The sequence below is a fragment of the Octopus sinensis genome, linkage group LG7, assembly GCF_006345805.1.
Source record: "Octopus sinensis linkage group LG7, ASM634580v1, whole genome shotgun sequence".
Taxonomy (NCBI): Eukaryota; Metazoa; Mollusca; class Cephalopoda; order Octopoda; family Octopodidae; genus Octopus; species Octopus sinensis.
In genome coordinates this window covers 109,490,702-109,508,942 of record NC_043003.1, presented here as the reverse complement: position 1 = coordinate 109,508,942, position 18,241 = coordinate 109,490,702, and the positions used below count along the sequence as shown (strand labels likewise).

The 18,241-nt window shown below is 39.7% G+C and overlaps 1 protein-coding gene across 1 annotated transcript in view; it reads left to right on the top strand.

Annotated features, from left to right (window-relative positions):
• The window catches only part of LOC115214157 (tRNA (cytosine(38)-C(5))-methyltransferase), a 50,774-nt gene that overhangs the window by 9,958 nt on the left and 22,575 nt on the right, over positions 1-18,241 (top strand). The window contains exons 2-3 of the mRNA XM_029783232.2: positions 6,167-6,276; positions 10,813-10,961. Of these exons, the coding sequence (XP_029639092.2) occupies positions 6,167-6,276; positions 10,813-10,961 (259 nt within the window). The remainder of the gene's footprint in view (positions 1-6,166; positions 6,277-10,812; positions 10,962-18,241) is intronic.

Genomic DNA, 18,241 nt, shown 5'->3' with positions numbered 1-18,241 from the left:
TTTATTTTTTAATACAGTACAGTAAAAAAAAAGTAATCTAAATTTATGAATACAATTGGCGGTGTTTACCATATGTTGTCGATGCTTTATTTATGAATGCGTTTGCAATAAGAAATGGTAAAATAAAAGCCTTTTTAAAGCTTAACAAATTCAGGAATTATTATTATTTGGCAAATAAAAAAAAAACTAAATTATTTTAAATTTACTAATACATACCTACAATTTGGTGGTTTACATCATGAATGTAGATGGCTGTGGATCATCAACATCAACAGCTGACTCTGGCTGTTCTTGTTGTTCAATGCACTTGTGATGTGGCTCAGGTTTAACTTCCTCTTCTTCTTTATTTTGCTGCTCGTGAAGCTCTGTCAAATCCTCATTCATCAGGGCCTCCTCTTTACTCTTTTATTTGTTTCAGTCATTTGACTGTGGCCATGCTGGAGCACCACCGTTAGTCAAGCAAATCGTCCCCAGGACTTATTCTTTGTAAGCCTAGTACTTATTCTATTGGTCTCTTTTGCCGAACACACCAGCATCAGTTGTCAAGCGATGTTGGGGCGACAAACACAGACACACAAACATATACGCACACATACATACACACACATATATATATATACATATATACGACAGGCTTCTTTCAGTTTCTGTCTACCAAATCCACTCACAAGGCTTTGGTCGGCCTGAGGCTATAGTAGAAGACACTTGCCCAAGGTGCCATGCAGTGGGACTGAACCCAGAACCATGTGGTTCATAAGCAAGCTACTTACCACACAGCCACTCCAATGCCTATCTGCTTATCTTTTTCAAATAAATCTGTAAAATCCTCCTCCAAATCCATTTCCAGTTCTTTGCTTGTAGTCACCAACATTTTGTTGATGGCAACATTATCAAACCCCTTAAAACCATTTGTGAATTGTGGGCATAGCTTCTTCCATACACAGATCATAGCCATTCCATGCTGCTTCTATGTTCTGTACAGCCTTGTAGGTATCATATCTCTTCCAAAAGTCTCAAAGTGTGATAGACAGTGATGCTTGAAGATAACAGTTATTCCCCGATCTATTGGCTGCAGAAGAGACGTGGTGTTCGGAGGGAAGTATATGACGGTAATGTTGGGGTCAAAATCTACAATGTTTTGCAGGTAGTCAGGAGTATTATCTAAGGAAAGTAAAACCTTAAAAGGAATCCTTTTCTCCTTACAGTAATTCTCTGCTGCTGGGATAAAATGATTGAGGAACCAATCTTCAAAAGCAACAACAATAACCCATGCTTTTGAATTAGCCATCCATATAAGAAGGAGAGATGCCTTGGGTGTGTTCCACAGGGCACGGGTGTTGTGTGCATGATACTCAAGCAATGGTTTTAACTTGAAATCTCCTGCACAATTACCTCCCAACACAATAGTCACACATTTTCTCCTTGGAAATGAATGAATGGCCTGGCAGTTTTCCCCACTACAATCCTGTTTCGTCTACATTAAAAATCTACTCAAGACGAAACCCGTTTTCTTCTCTGATTATCTTAAATACATTGGGAAATTCCGCTGCTGCTTGTTCGTCAGCTGATGCACTTTCACCTGGCTTCTTAATGGAGTGATAATTTCTTCACTCCTTAAATCTCATGAACCATTCTTGACTTGCCTTGAACTCTACATCTTTCTCATCTGGATATTTTTTCTTCAGGTCCTCAAACAAAATACAAGGCTTTCTCTTGAATGATTTCTTGGCTAATAGTAGGATGTTAATGATTCAATCTAACTATCTAAAGAGAAAGAAGACTTTCCATTTCTTCAAAGATTCTACCTCTTTTCTTATTGATGACAGTGCTCTTCATCCCTGGGGCTTCAGATTTGGTATGTGCTAAAATCTTGTCCTTATTATGTACAATCGTTGATACAGTTGTCTGGCTCATCCCAAAAGATCATACAACTGCTACCACTTTTTCACCTTTTTCATGGCATTTTATCACAGCCATTATAAGGTGGCGAGTTGGCAGAAACGTTAGCACGCCGAGCAAAATGCTTAGCGGTATTTCGTCTGCTGCTACGTTCTGAGTTCAAGTTCTGTCAAGGTTGACTTTGCCTTTCATTCTTTTGGGGTCAATAAATTAAGTACCAGTTACGCACCGGGGTGATATAATCAACTTAATCCGTTTGTCTGTCCTTTTTTGTCCTCTCTGTATTTTGCCCCTTGTGGGTAGTAAAGAAATAGGCATCTTATCACAGCCAGTTTATCTTCCAGTGTTATAGCATGACACTTAGCACTTTCACTATGAATTTTCTTAGGAGCCATGGGGGCAAAAATAAAGACACAGGTGATTGAGAATGAGAAATGAGCCGATAAACAGATGCAAACGAATCTGAATTCAAAGCAATTGTGGGAATCACGAGTGACAACGACTCCTAATGGTAGATATTGGAACTACAGTGCAATATGAGCTCTGAAAGACCAATAAGACAACACAGCTGATTTCATGATTTCGTTCATTGAGCTACGCTACTTTATGGTGTGTGTTCTTAACATCTGCTCTATGCATTTTAATATGATTTTATATTCTTTTATTCTTATTTATGTTCAGTAACATGATTTTATGTGCTTTTAACTGTTTTCTAGTGATTTTACGGTTCCAATATTTGTGTCGGACAGATGTGAAGTCGAGTAAAATGACTTGACTTGATTTTGCCATATATTATTTTTGAAAACCAACGCATAATCGAGAATGACTTAAATCAAAACGCTAAACCAAGGTATACCTATATATCATCATCATCATCATCGTTTAATGTCCGTTTTCCATGCTAGCATGGGTTGGACGGTTCGACCGGGGTCTGGGAAGCCAGGAGGCTGCACTAGGCTCCAGTCTGATCTGGCAGTGTTTTCTACAGCTGGATGCCCTTCCTAACGCCAACCACTCCGTGAGTGTAGTGGGTGCTTTTTACGTGCCACCAGCACAGGTGCCAGGGGAGGCTGGCAATGGCCACAATCAGTTGGTGGTTTTTACGTGCCACCAGCACGGAAGACAGTCAAGGCGGCACTGGCATCAGCCACATACGGATGGTGTTTTTTACGTACCAGGGTATATATTTATATATATATATATATATATATATATATATATATATATATTGGTGTTAGAATGGCATCCAGCTGTAGAAGCCAAGTGAAAAAAGACTATAGAACCTGATGTGGCCCCTGGCCTTACAAATTCCTGATAAGCTGTCCAACCCATACCACCATAGAAAATGGACATTAAATGATGGCGGCAGTGGCTGCTGTTGCTGCTGCTTCTTCTATTGAGACATTATGCCTCAGGATAAGTTATAAATAGATTTAAGGTACCTGTGCACGTCTCATCAACACCTCTTTAGCCTCACTTTGCAAATAGATTTTCTTGTTAAACCACAGGCCTCACCGTACAGAATGAATAAAACAACAAAAAAAACTCTCCTACAATATTTGTAAATCTAAGTGAGGACATGTCACTTCAAAATGAGAAAAAAACAATTTCAAAGTGAGCACATGTCACTTAAAACTTAACTTACTTGATTTATTTGGCCAAATTTATACAGAATGTAGAATCCAAGAATACATAATTAGAACTGTTCGTAGAGAAGAGGGAAAAAATATCAGTGTCATTGCTGCTGTGTCAAGCACTGAGGGACAGGTCCTTGTCAGAATCTCATAATTATACACAGTTTGTAAAGTTTCTTTGTCATTTAACTGAAGCTTTTCTAGGCCATGAATATATCTGCATATTTCATAATTTGTCTGTTTACCATGGGATCAAAATTTCCTTACAGGACGCTTACTGATGTTATTTGAACCATCTGCTATTTGCCTGCACTTTTAATCCCGCAGAGTAATGCTTCTCATGAATAAGATATACAATGTAATTAGAGCTTTCTCTAGCAGAAGTAGTGAACAGTCCTGCAAGTGGTACAAAAGTTTCAGATGGAGAAAATATCCATAGAAAATTAGTGTTGAATGTCATTGGTGTAGTTAACCCTGCAAAAGCTGGGAGTATTGCAACCCTATATATGATGGCTGTGTGGTAAGAAGCTTGCTTCCTAAGTACACGGTTCTGGGTTCAGTCCCACTGCATGACACTTTGTGCAAGTGCTTTCTACTATAGTCTCAAGCTGACTAAAGCCTTGTGAGTGAATTTGGTAGACGGAAACTGAAAGAAGCCCATCGTATGTATGTGTGTATGTATATATATATATATATCATCATCATCATCATCATTTAACATTCATTTTCCATGGTGACATGAGTTGGTCAATTTCACTGGAGCCAACCAGCTGAATGGCTGTTCGGGCCCCTTGTCTGTTTTGACATGGTTTCCACTGCTGGATGCCCTTCCTGATACCAACCATTTTACAGAGTGCACTAGGTGCTTTTTATGTGGCACCAGCACCTATATATATATCATGGTTGCCATTCCCAAACTGTTGAAGGAATCCAAGGTAGAGGTAGACCCGGGAAGACATGGGATGAGGTGGTCAAGCATGACCTTCGAACGTTGGGCCTCACAGAGGCAATGATGAAAGACTGAGACCTCTGGAGATATGCTGTGACTGCAAAGACCCGACAAATGAAGTGAGTTCATGGCTCGCAGGACGGCCTGCTGTGCTAAACTTGGATGGTAGGGTGACCTGCTATGCTTGAGGAGACCTTTTAAGTCAAGTACATCAACATCAAAATAAAAATCAAATGGAAATTGTAGTTCTGATACCTGTGCTGGTGGCACATAAAAAGCACCATCTGAACGTGGCCGATGCCAGTGCCACCTTGACTGGCATCCAGGCCAGTGACACATAAAAAGCACCCACTACACTCACAGAGAGTAGAAACACTGCCAGATCAGACTGGAACCTGGTGCAGCCTCCTGGTTTCCCAGACCCCAGTCGAACTGTCCAACCCATGCTAGCATGGAAAACAGACGTTAAATGATGATGATGATGATATGCATGGATATGTGTGTGGGTGTATATTCTTGTCTGTGTCAGCCCACCCTGCCCCACCACCCTCACTGCTTGACAACTGGTGTTAGTGTGTTTACATTCCCATAACTTACCAGTTCAGCAAAAGAAACTGATAGAATAAGTACTAGGCTGAAAAAAAATAAGCCCTGGGTCAATTTGTTTCACTAAAAAGCCTTTGAAGGTGGTGCCCCAGCATGGCCACAGTCAAATGACTGAAACAAATAAAAGATAGATGAGTATTTTATTTTATTGCTCAGTTGATGGAAACTTAGAACTGAAGCTGACATCACGAATGATTGGTGGTTTTGGTGATATATTTTCTATTAACCCTTTAGTATTTAAACCAACCAACCTCATGGGTTCAGTCCCACTGTGTGGCACCTTGGTCAAGTGTCTTCTACTATAGCCTCGGGTTGACCAAAGCCTTGTGAGTGGATTTGGTAGACGGAAACTGAAGAGAAGCCTGTCGTATATATGTATATATATGTATGCGTGTATGTTTGTGTGTCTGTGTTTGTCCCCCCAACATCGCTTGACAACCGATGTTGGTGTGATTACACCCCCGTAATGTAGCGGTTCAGCAAAGGAGACCGATAGAATAAGTACTAGGCTTATAAAGAATAAGTCCTGGGGTCGATTTGCTCGACTAAAGGCGATGCTCCAGTATGGCCACAGTCAAATGACTGAAACAAGTAAAAGAGTATCCAGTCTGAGTGTCCATCACTAAGAAGACCAAAGACGGTTAAAATCACATGATCTGGTGGTCTCGGCGCTGGAGATGACAAGGGTTTATCTCCCCATTAGCGATATTAACAAGAGTGCTTTCTGCACCAGAAGCCTATGTGAGAGTGTCTCTCGTGGAATCTACCACAGTATACTTTGTTCTAACAGAACATCCATATTTAAGTGGGGATAAATATTACCTTTTAGGTATTAATATTGTCTCTGTTGCTAATATATATTAAGTATTTATTGTTTGTATGTGTTTTTGGTATGTGTATGTGTGTGCAAGTGTATGTATATGTGTATGAACAAATGAGTTATGTAAGTAACATATGCATTTATACATGTGTGTTTGTGTGTGTATGGTATGAATTCTCTCAGCCAATCACTGTATGTGATGCATTACTGATATATTACTATGGTTACAGTTCATATCTCTGCTATAATTTCTTACAGAAAGTAATATCCCTCATGAAGTTGTTACCGCTATTGACATCAACCCTGTGGCCAATAAGATTTACTCCTACAATTTCCCACACACGAATCTTCTGGAGACTGGCATCGAAGTAAGTAATATCCATTTTTTTTTTCCATATTTCAACTGTTATCTTTTATTTGTTTCAGTCATTAGATTGCAGCCATGATGGGGCCTCTACCTTGAAGAACCTTGAGTGAAATAAATTGACATAAGTACTTATTCTTTTAAAGCCGGGTACTTATTCTGTTGGTCTCTTTTGCCAAACTGCTAAGTTACAAGGATGTAAACACACCAGCACTGGCTTTCAACCAGTGATGCGGGGGGTAAACACAGATTGAAAGACATACACACTTGGGTATATTTATACATGTATACAACAAGCTTCTTTCAATTTCCATGTACCAGATCCACTCACAAGGCTTTGGCCAGCCCAAGACTATAGTAGAAGACACTTGCCTACCCAAGGTGTCACACAGTGGAACTGAACCCCAGACCATGTGGTTGGAAAGCAAGCTTCCTACCATGCAACCACTCCTGCACCTATGTAAATTTTCAAACTTCTGTCTCACAGACATACGGTTCCTATTTTCTGCTCTTTCTGTAACAACCTTCTTTGAGGTCCTTAACCATTTTGATACCAGTGGAGGTGTGTGGCTTAGTGGTTAGGGTGTCAGGACTCATGATCGTAAGGTTGTGGTTTCGATTACTGGACTGGGCGACTTGTTGAGTTCTTGAGCAAGACACTTCATTTCACATTGCTCCAGTCCACTCAGCTGGCAAAAATGAGTAAATCCTATGACTATCTGCTGTCCCATCCAGGTGGGGAATATAGATGCCATGAAGCTGGGAAACCAGCCCCTGTGAGTCGGTACGACTCAAGAAGGTAACTTCACCTTTACCTTTCATTTTGGTACCAGCCTAAGACTGACCTTGGTTTCGTGATACAAACTTCCTGCTTTAAAGACATCTAAATAAAGACCCCAGAATTCTGTTAATTTACATGCCAAACACCAGCTTAGCCCTTTCAATACCAACCAGCCTGAGACAACCCTGATCCTGTGATACTAATCAAAATCCATTTTTTACCCTTTAGCATTTAAACCAGCCTTATCCAGCCCAAATATTTTACCAGTTTCATCTTCAAACCAGCCAGATCCTGCTTCTCATACAGAGCCTACAATGTAATTCTAAAAATAGACAATTACATCATCAAAATCTTGGAGCTATGAATTCATGATTAATTCAAAACATTGTGAATTAATAAGCTTCACATTTGACAGAATAATCATCATCATCATCATCGTTTAACGTCCGTTTGCCATGCTAGTATGGGTTGGACGATTTTGACTGAGGGCTGGCGAACCAGATGGCTGCACCAGGCTCCAATCTTGATTTGGCAGAGTTTCTACAGCTGAATGCCCTTCCTAACGCCAACCACTCTGAGAGTGTAGCGGGTGCTTTTTACGTGCCAAGGGCACGGGGGCCAGCCAGATGGTACTGGCAACAACCTCGCTCGAATCTTTTTACACATGCCACCAGCACAGGTACCAGTAAGGCGACGTTGGTAATGATCACACTCGAATGGTGCCCTTTTACGTGCCACTGGCACGGATGCCAGTTGGCTGCTCTGGCAACGATCATGCTCCATCAAAATTTCATCTTAATTTTTCTTCAAACACCAACTGGCTCGTTAACTATAATATTACTTCACTGAATTCTTCAATGTTCTCAAAATTGAGATGAAAGCAGTGGCAGCGAAAGGGTTAATACCGACAAAATTATTTTACCAATTTCTTTGTTATCTACAAAATTAATTGAAAAGGAAACTGTCATGTATTTCATTGGAAATATTGAGACGAAAGGGTTAATTAATAAAGGCAAGGTTTTTTTTTTTTTTACAAAGTTCTTTGTTATTTTCATAATTGAAATAAAGGTAGTCTATTTCAACTGATCTATTTTGATGAAAGGGTTATTAGTGAGTTATTTTATTAAATTCTTCATTACTTTCAAAATTAATTGCAATGAAGGTAATGTATTTCAGTAGAAATATACTAACGTAAGAGTTAATTACAAATCTTATGGATATGGTACATTTCTGCTGATAGTATAATTAATAAGAACCAACAACTTCTCAGTTAGTAGACCAATTCTCTGTTGGTTTAGTTCAAGATAGGTGGCGAGCTGGCAGAAACGTTAGCACCCCGGGCGAAATGCTTAGCGGTATTTCATGTCATTATGTTGTGAGTTCAAATTCTGCCGAGGTCGACTTAGCCTTTCATCCTTTTGGGGTTGATAAATTAAGTACCAGTTACGCACTGGGGTCGATGTAATCAACTTAATACCTATGTCTGTCCTTGTTTGTCCCCTCTATGTTTAGCCCCTTGTGGGTAGTAAAGAAATAGGTTTAGTTCAAGATAACTTTGTCACATACAAATCAGTACCGGAAATGGGACATCATCTGTAGAATCTTTGATTGCAGGTTCAATACTCTAGTGTTACAACTAACTACAGATCCTCAAAGTAATAACCATCATCACCAATACCACAACCATCATCATCGTCATTATCATCATCATCATCATCATCATCATCATCATAACCACCACCATCATCATCAACACTACCACCATTATCATCATCATCATCACCAACATCAACACCACCACTACCATCATCATCATCACCATTATCATTAGCATCATCATCAACACTACCACCATTATCATCATCATCACCATCATCTACCCCACCATCATCATCAAAACCACCACCATCATCATCAACACCACCTCCAACATCATCATCATCACCAACATCAACACCACCACTACCATCATCATCACCACCATTATCATTATCATCACTATGTCCACCACCACTATCATCATCATCATCATCATCATTGTAACATTCCTTTCTCCATATTGGCTCAGATTATTAAATTAGCCTGCAGATATGGCTGAATGCTTAAGAACTTTGCTTTGCAGCCATGGAGTACTGGGTTCAATCACAGTGCATGGTACCTTCATTGAAATGTCTTCTGTCACAGTTTCAAATCAATTGGTGCCTCATAAATAAAACTGAGTTGTTCTCAGTTTCATTTACACCTACATCAACTTGATTGATCAGACCTATGACCAGAGGCATTCCAACCTTGACCATCACAACTTTTTGCCAGGATATGAATAAAAGACACATTGCTAAATGTTTCGTTTCTTTGTTTAAGGTGGTTTGGGTGTGATTTGAGGGAGATGTGGCTACTGTTTCTAGCAACTCAGGTGACCACATGCAGTTGACAGTAACTGTCTAGAACAGAGGTTCTCAACCATTTTTTTACCTGTGGACCCTTTGATTACTATTCTATTCTTATTTCTTTAATGCCCACAGGGGGCTACACAGAGAGAGGACAAACAAGGACATACAAACAGATTAAGTCGATTATATCGACCCCAATGTGTAACTGGTACTTATTTAATTGATCCCCAAAGGATGAAAGGCAAAGTCGACCTCGGAGGAATTTGAGCTCAGAACGTAGCGACAGACGAAATACCGCTAAGCATTTCACCCGGCATGCTAACGATTCTGCCAGCTCGCCGCCTTCTAATTACTATTCTATTCTGGTGGACCCCCATAGCCATTCAATTGTTTAAAAGCTAGTATTAAAGAAACTTCTTTCAAAATTGTTATTTTGGTTTTCACTCTTTAACTTGTGTAGGTCGGAGTATGTAAAATGTTAGAGAAAAAAGGCCTAGTTGTTTCTTGCAATGCATATATCTCAAGAAAAATCTTTTCAGGGCCTCTTAGAATATTATTGTGGATCCCCTATCTACTATTCTGTCGTGTGGACCATCCCCACTGCCATCAGAGGCCACATAGACCCCAGTTGAAAACACTGATCCTGTTTGATGGGTGATACCTGTAATTCAAAAGACCTGTCTAATCACATCCATTGCGACACCAATGCTGACTGAGAATTATGTTAAGGGTATTTCTGTCTATGGAATACACTGCCACTTTACAAAACCAATATGAGATCAGATTATTTTATTGACAGTCAATCACCTTCACTTTTCTTCAGGAACCATCATCTTATGATGATGTCATTCCTTTATCCTATGTTTACCTTTTGTCTTCTGCTGTCATAAGAGGTGCCTACCATTTTCCGCACATGCTACTTCTGCACTTATTATGTCTTGCCAATCACTCGGCATGGGTTAGACAGTTTAACTGGAACTGGTAAACTGGAGAACTGCACCAGACTCCAGACTGTTTTGGTTTGGATGCTGCAGTTGGATGCCTTTCTTTACACCAACCACTCCACAGAGTGTACCAGGTACCGTTTGCATGTCACCAGCACAGGTGCCTTTAACGTGTCACTGGCACAGGTGCCTTATACATGTCACCATTGCTGGACAGAACCACAATTACATCATCAAAATCTTGAAGCTACAAAACAACGCATGATTAATTCAAATTACATTTGGCAGACAAAATCTGAATACAAAAGGGCTAAAATGCTTCTCTTTTCTTGTATTGTAGTCCCCCCCTCCTGCAATCATTTTGGCTATAAACAAATTATAGGACAAACAATTATCTTTAAAATTTTCTATTTCTTTATTTGCAGGGTTTGACTGCTGATTGGTTAGATCGTTTAGATTTTAACATGGTTCTTATGAGTCCACCATGCCAACCATTTACAAGGGTTGGCAAAAGACTTGACACTAAGGACAGCCGAACTAGATCTTTTTTACATTTTCTTGATTGCCTTCAAAAGTAAGTTATGATTTTCTTTTTACTGGGTTCTTTAACTGTGCACTTTTCTTCTTATATGTATGTGTGTGTGTGTGTGCATGTGTATTTATGTGTGTGTGTATGTATGTATGTGTGTATGTGTATTTATGTGTGTGTGTGTGTGTGTGTTTTGCTTAGATATTGTGAGACTAATAACCTGGTATAGAACTCCATATATGTATGTTTCAGAACAAAGTCTTGGCTGAGTATAGAGCAGTAATAATGTACTTTGGGGTACCCAAAAGTAACCAGAAACATTCTTTGTGGGGCATTCCACTACTAGAAGCCACTTGATACGACAGTCAGGCACCAGTCTGCTGACCAGTGCCATCGAGTGAAGTCATACTGCCATGTGGTGCATCCTTCTTTTGCAGTGCTTCTCCCCTGTTCAATGATTTTTGCCAAAGCTGAAACAAAGGAACAGCATACTTCCATGAAATTCTATTTTCTGCTGGGGAAAATGGCAGCCGAAACAGTCGTCATGCTTCAAACAGCTGACAAGGAAGCTACTATGAGCAAAGCACAAGTTTACAAGTGGTTTTCACATTTTAGGAATGGTCAGTTGTTGCTTGAAAGCCAACCTTGTTCAAGATGACGGTCGACCTCCCGAACAAATGAAAACATCACAAAAATTCATGAACTGGTCTTGGAGGGCTGTCGCTGAACAATTGACGAACTTGTTGATATGACTGGTGTGTCCTGGAGCTCCTGTCAATGAAATTTGAGCAAGGAATTGCAAATGAAAAGAGTTGCAACAAAATTTGTGCCTCACTTGCTCACAGAAGATCAAAATCAGTCAACTGAATGCGTGTCATGAACTAAAAGAACAGTTGACCTTTTTTGGAAGGTCATCACTGGTGACGAAGGCCGCTGCTATAGCTATGACCCTGAAATCAAGTCAGTGGAAGCATTCAATGTCACCATGCATAGAAAAAAGGCATCAAGTGAAGCCCAATGTCAATACGATGCTGATTTGTTTCATCGATGTGAAAGGAATCATCCCCACACAGGATTTGTTCCTCCTGGTCAAACTGTTAACCAGACATTTTACTTGGAAGTTCTGAAGCGATTGCGAGACGCGGTGACAGGAAAACGCCCCGACCAGTGGCAAGGTAGAGAGTGATGGTTCCATCACAACAAAGCACCTGCAACACTGCCTTGAGTGTGAGTGAGTTTTTGACCCAAAATGACATAATCCCATTTACCCACCCTCTCTATTCACCCGATCTTGCTCCTTGCGATTTTTTTTTTTTGTTCCCCCAGTTGAAAATACTCCTTAAAGGAAAACATTTTGCAGATATGGAAGAGATAAAAAAAAACGACAGGGGCGTTAAAAGGTATCACTTCGCAAGAGTTCCAGGACTGCTTTGAACAGTCGAAAATGTGTCTGGACTGTTGCATTGCTTCAAATGGAGAATACTTTGAAGGTGATAAAAGTGTAAATATGTAAGACTAAGTGAATAAAATAATATGGCAAAATTCTGGTTTCTTTTGGGTACCCACTTGTATGTGTGTGTGTGTGTGTGTGTGTGTGTGTGTGTGTGTGTAGGTAGTTGCTAACATAGCTGTCTGGTTTCACAGCTTTTGGAGGTTCCATCCCTTCTCTGCAGAAGCCATGAAATGTCAACCTTAATGATTTATTGAGGGCTTCCTTTATTGATACTGTGGCTTAGTGGTTAGGGTGGTGCTGCACTTACAAGATTGTGGTTTCGGTGGGGAGTGCATCTGTGTTCTTGCATAAAATACTTCATTTCACATTGTTCCATCCACTCAGGTATATGAGTAATGCTGCACTGGACGACCCTCCCTTTGAGTCCTAGATCTCGAGACTACTTACTTATTTCTCCCTGAAAATCATTTAAATCAGTTGCACTGGGATCATTTAAAAAAAGGGGTCACTGTTGCTTCTGCAGAATCTCCCCCATTTCTTTGACATCGTTATGCAAAAACATTGTTCTCTTTCAATCAGTGGACCAATGGATAAAACAGCTGCTCTCTGCTTTTGGGCAAAAGAGTAGAATATTTTGAGGTGATGTCTAATTTTCTCTTGATGGCCTCGTCTACCTTGGTAGGCTTTTGATTATTATTAATAGACATCATACTGTTCTGGATATGATAGTTTTTTGATTGAAGTCTTCTGTTTTCTGCCAAACTTGTTGCTGTTGGCAATATTTTTATCAGCTTGATTTGTTGATTTTTTCTCTAAAGTTTTTGTTTACTTTTCATTTTCTAAACGAGTTTCTCTTTCTCTCTCTCTCCGCACTCACCCCCCTCTCTCTCTCTCTTTCATCCTCTCTCTTGCATCTATTTTTGTTGTAAAATGGGGTGTGGTTTGAGCATATGTTGCTGGCAAATGTATCTTCAAATATCTGCCAAGATGCTTCAAAGTGTGGGGAAGTAAGTGTGAAAGACCAGTTGACAAGTGATACGTCATGCATATATATATATACTCCAGTTTGCATTGTATACATCCATAGTGTCACATGAGTGAGCTGGGTGGAGTGTGTGTGTGTTTGGCTTAAATCTTGAGTGTTGAAAACTAAAATCACGGAGAAACCATGGCATGTTCTGAGAAGAGATTTTGTAAAACTGATATCTTATGGTTGCTTAAAACTGGGTCTGCGTCACTTTTGTTGTGTCCCGTTGCTCAACATCATCTCTTATCTTTACTTGTTTTAGTCATTGGGTTCTGGCCATGCTGGGGTACAGCCTTGAGGATTTTTCAGTCAAATGAATCAACTCCAGTACTTATCCTTTTATATCTGATACTTTTTCTATCAGTCTTTTTTGCTGAACTACTAAGTTACGGGGATGTAAACACACAACCATTGGTTGTCAAGCAATATTGGGGGGACAAAAACAGGCACACAAATATATACACACATGCATTACATATATATACATATATATGACGAGCTTCTTTCAGTTTCCGTCTACCAAATCCACTCACAAGGCTTTGGTTGGCCCGAGACTATAGTAGAAGACACTTGCCCAAGGTGCCACGCAGTGGGACTGAACCCAGAACCATGTGGTTGGTAAACAAGCTACTTATCACACAGCCACTCCTTTTATGGTTTATTTTTTTCTTGTCTCTCTCATTGGACTGTGGCCATGCTGGGATACTGCCTTGAAGGGTTTAGTTGAACGAATTGATCCAATACTTATCTTTTGTTAAGACTGGTACTTATTCTATCAGTCTCTTTTTGCTGAACCACTAAGTTACAAGAATATAAACAAACTAACACTGGTTGTCAAGAGACGGTGGGGGATAAACACATACACACATAGATATATAATATATACACATATACAATAGGCTTCTTTCAGATTTCTATCTACTAAATCCACTCACAAGGCTTTGGCTGCCCAGGGTTATAGTATAAGACACTTGTCCAAGATGTGACACAGTGGGACTGAACCTGAAACCATGTTGTTGGGAAGCAAACTTCTTTCCACACAGCCATGCCTATAGCTGAGATAGGGAAGGAAAAAAATCACCCATGAAGTTAAACAATATTTTTACTTCTGAAGACGGCAAGTTGGTAGAAACGTTAGCACACCATGCAAAATGCTTAGCGGTATTTCGTCTGTCTTTACGTTCTGAGTTCAAATTCCGCCAAGGTCATCTTTGCCTTTTATCCTTTCAGAGTTAATAAATTAAATACCAGTTGCCTACTGGGGTCCATCTAATCAACTGGCCCCCTCCCACAAAATTTCAGGCCTTGTGCTTAGAATAGAAATGAATATTTTTACTTTTTTACTTCTGTTTTATTTGAGATTGATATGCAAATGTCTAGTCTCAATCAATTTATGAACCAATCAATACAGGTTAAGTGGAAATCACTCATCATTAATATGTTTCCAAAGCTGCATTGCTGGATAAAGCATTTACTTTTGTTGGGGCATTCATTGAAGCAGATAAGAGACCCTTGAAAAGGCATGTAGAGCCCAATTATAGTCATTTCATTAGTTTTGTTGTTTGTAGGAGATAATTTGCAGAGGCCATTAAGGAATAAACCCTTTGCATCTACAATAACAGATTCATAGACTAACAGCATACACAAACGCACGCACGCACACACACATGAATATATATATATATGTTATTATTATTGTTTTTTAATTGGCAGAAAGTCTTGTGCTTTTGACCTTTGGGTCACTTTTGTAACTTTCTGCTTGTTTAATGATAAAAAAGAAGAAGTTATTTAATACTCATGAAGTGAATTATTATGTTCTTTTGTTCTCCTAAACCAGGGGTCACCAAACTTTTCATGGTGGGCCAAATAACTGAGTGATTGACAAACGTGGGCCGTATACCCATTTTGTTCAATACAATACAGTGAATACACAAAAAATAAACAATTGCAGATGGAAGGTGTTTATAAGCCATTTTAGAAACACACAAAACCGTTAGATTCACTTCAACATTTAAATTTAATTTGTCAAAATATTTTCGTCGCTTTGAGACCGCGACCTGTTCACTGACAAAACTTCGTGCTGCATGAAGTTTTGTGTGTTTCTTAAATGGCTTATAAACACCTTCCACGCTGCAATTGTTTTCATTCCAGCACACAATCTCAGATCAAGTCACTCGCTATGCAAGTACATCTCCGTAATAAAAAATAAAGACAGCCAAAAAGTTATCAAAGAAGGCAGCGTTAACGATGTGATAGTCATGTCACACCCAGTGCACACATATCCAAATCTCACAAACTGAGCAGCAAAAATGTGAGACTTGTGGAACTGGTGTCTAGCTTTTAAGATATAATCAGTATTTGCTTTGGAATTGCTGCATGCAACCAAGAGAATTCCTTTCAAAGTTTCCTCAGTTAACCTCGTTCAATGTGTTGACTTCACGTTCTTCCTTTTTGAAAATGTTTGCTCACAGACATAAGTTGTTCCAAGAACTGATGCCATACCAGAGGCAAATGAACTCCCATTACAGGTATTTACACAAAAGGTACAGTACAGTGGCAGGCTGGATGAAATAACCTCACAGTACAGATCCGGCCTATGGGCCATAGTTTGGTGACCCCTATCCTAAACACATACACACACACACACACATCACATGGACTTTCAAACTTCTTAGCGCTATTTTTTTTGCTTCTCTCTATTGGATACATTACTCAACCTTTATTTTGAACAATAGACTTACCTAGGAATGTACATTAGGAAGAACTCTTTTGTGTGGGTCTGAATAAACCCCCTGTCTTCTTCCAGAACACAATAAGCTATAACAAGCCATGAACTTTCTGCTGCGCTAATCATTTTTTACAACAAATGTTCCTGCCTATAATTTCCCACTTATATTTCTTATATTTCTCTGATGATGGAAATCCCAGTATATGGAACCTTGGATCAATAGGATAATCCAGTACCTGGGATATCCCAGAAGCAGCTGTAAGAGACTATATTAATTCTACCTACATTGCATTACCATTAACTCTCTTCAATTAAACTAAACAAATCTAAATGTCATAGTCCTGCCTTGATTAATTGTTTTGCTCTTATTTAACCTATTTCTAGGGACTCAAAGGTAAGATACTGATTGCCAGTTCTCTCCCACCTGGACATTTGTTCTACCCCAGCTTCAGCTCCAGCCCCTGTTTGAACTGGGATTCTAGTGGCTTGTCAACTGGAGCACTCTGACTGCATACCTCTATTAGCTTTGGTTAACTTGACCTAAACTCCTCAACTCTGTGTGTTTGTGTGTGTGTGTGTATTTAGCAATTGTAGTATGGAAGACACAAGTTAGCAATTCAGAACCACATGGAAACAGTAAGCTTCAGTTAAACATCTATTTGTAATTTAGTGTCAGACTTTTTTCATTGTTCAAAACTGCAACCTGTTCACAGGTAAAAAGTTTTGCTGTATCTTTTGTCAGGTGAACTGGTCACAGTTTTGAATGAAGAAAATTTTAACAGTGTTACAAATAGATGTTTAAGTGAAGTTGGCAGTTTTTGTGTGTTTCCGAGTGGGTAACTTACATCTTCCAGCTGCAATCGCTTTAATTTCAGTAAGTGATTGCCGATCAAAACACTTACTATGCAAGTATATCTCTGTTATGTATATATATATATAGTGGAGGCGCAATGGCCCAGTGGTTAGGGCAGCGGACTCGCGATCATAGGATTGCGGTTTCGATTCCCAGACCGGGCGTTGTGAGTGCTTATTGAGCGAAAACACCTAAAGCTCCATGAGGCTCTGGCAGGGGGTGGTGACGGTCCCTGCTGTACTCTTTTACCACAACTTTATCTCACTCTTTCTTCTGTTGGCCTGCTTGCTTAACCAGTGGTGTGGCGTCATTTGAAGGCTAAAACACTGCGAAGCGCATTGTGACCAGCGATGTGTAGCAACATCTGATAGTCTGGTCGGTCACGGTGATATATATATATGTATCATGTGAAAGACTAAACTATCAGATATTGTTACACATCACCAGTCACAATGCTTTGTTCTGGCCTTTCAATGAAGCCACCGTGATGGCTAAGTGAGTGGATCAACATTCCTCCCAGATCAAAAGGTGGACTGCAGCAATGTGAAATGAAGTGTTTTGCTCGAGAGCACATTGTATTGCCTGGTCTTGGAATTGAACCCACGATTATATAATCATGAATGCAAAAACCTAACCACTGGGCCACACCCCTTCACACGCACACACACACACACACACATACATACATGTTTCAGTTTTACAAAAGACAAAGGATAAAGACAAATGTAGGAACAACAAACAGGCATATTAGTTTGACACTTGGGAAGAATGGGAAAATCTTTGATGTTTCGAGCCTTTGCCCTTTGGCAAAAAGGATTGAGTGGGAAAAAATGGAGAGAGAAAAAAAAAGGTGGTTCAGTAGGATGAAATATATTTTTACTCTTTTATTTGTTTCAGTCATTTGACTGTGGCCATGCTGGAGCACCACCTTTAGTTGAGCAAATTGACCCCAGGACTTAGTCTTTGTAAGCCTAGCACTTATTCTATCGGTCTCTTTTGCTGAACCGCTAAGTTATGGGGATGTAAACACACCAGCATCGGTTGTCAAGCGATGTTGGGAGGACAAACACAAACATATACATATATATGATGGGCTTCTTTCAGTTTCCGTCTACCAAATCCCCTCAAAGGGCTTTGGTCAGCCCGAAGCTATAGTAGAAGACACTTGCCCAAGATGCCATGCAGTGGGACTGAACCTGGAACCAGTGGTTCGTAAGCAGGCTACTTACCACATATGATGAAATATATATACCTTTTATCTTTT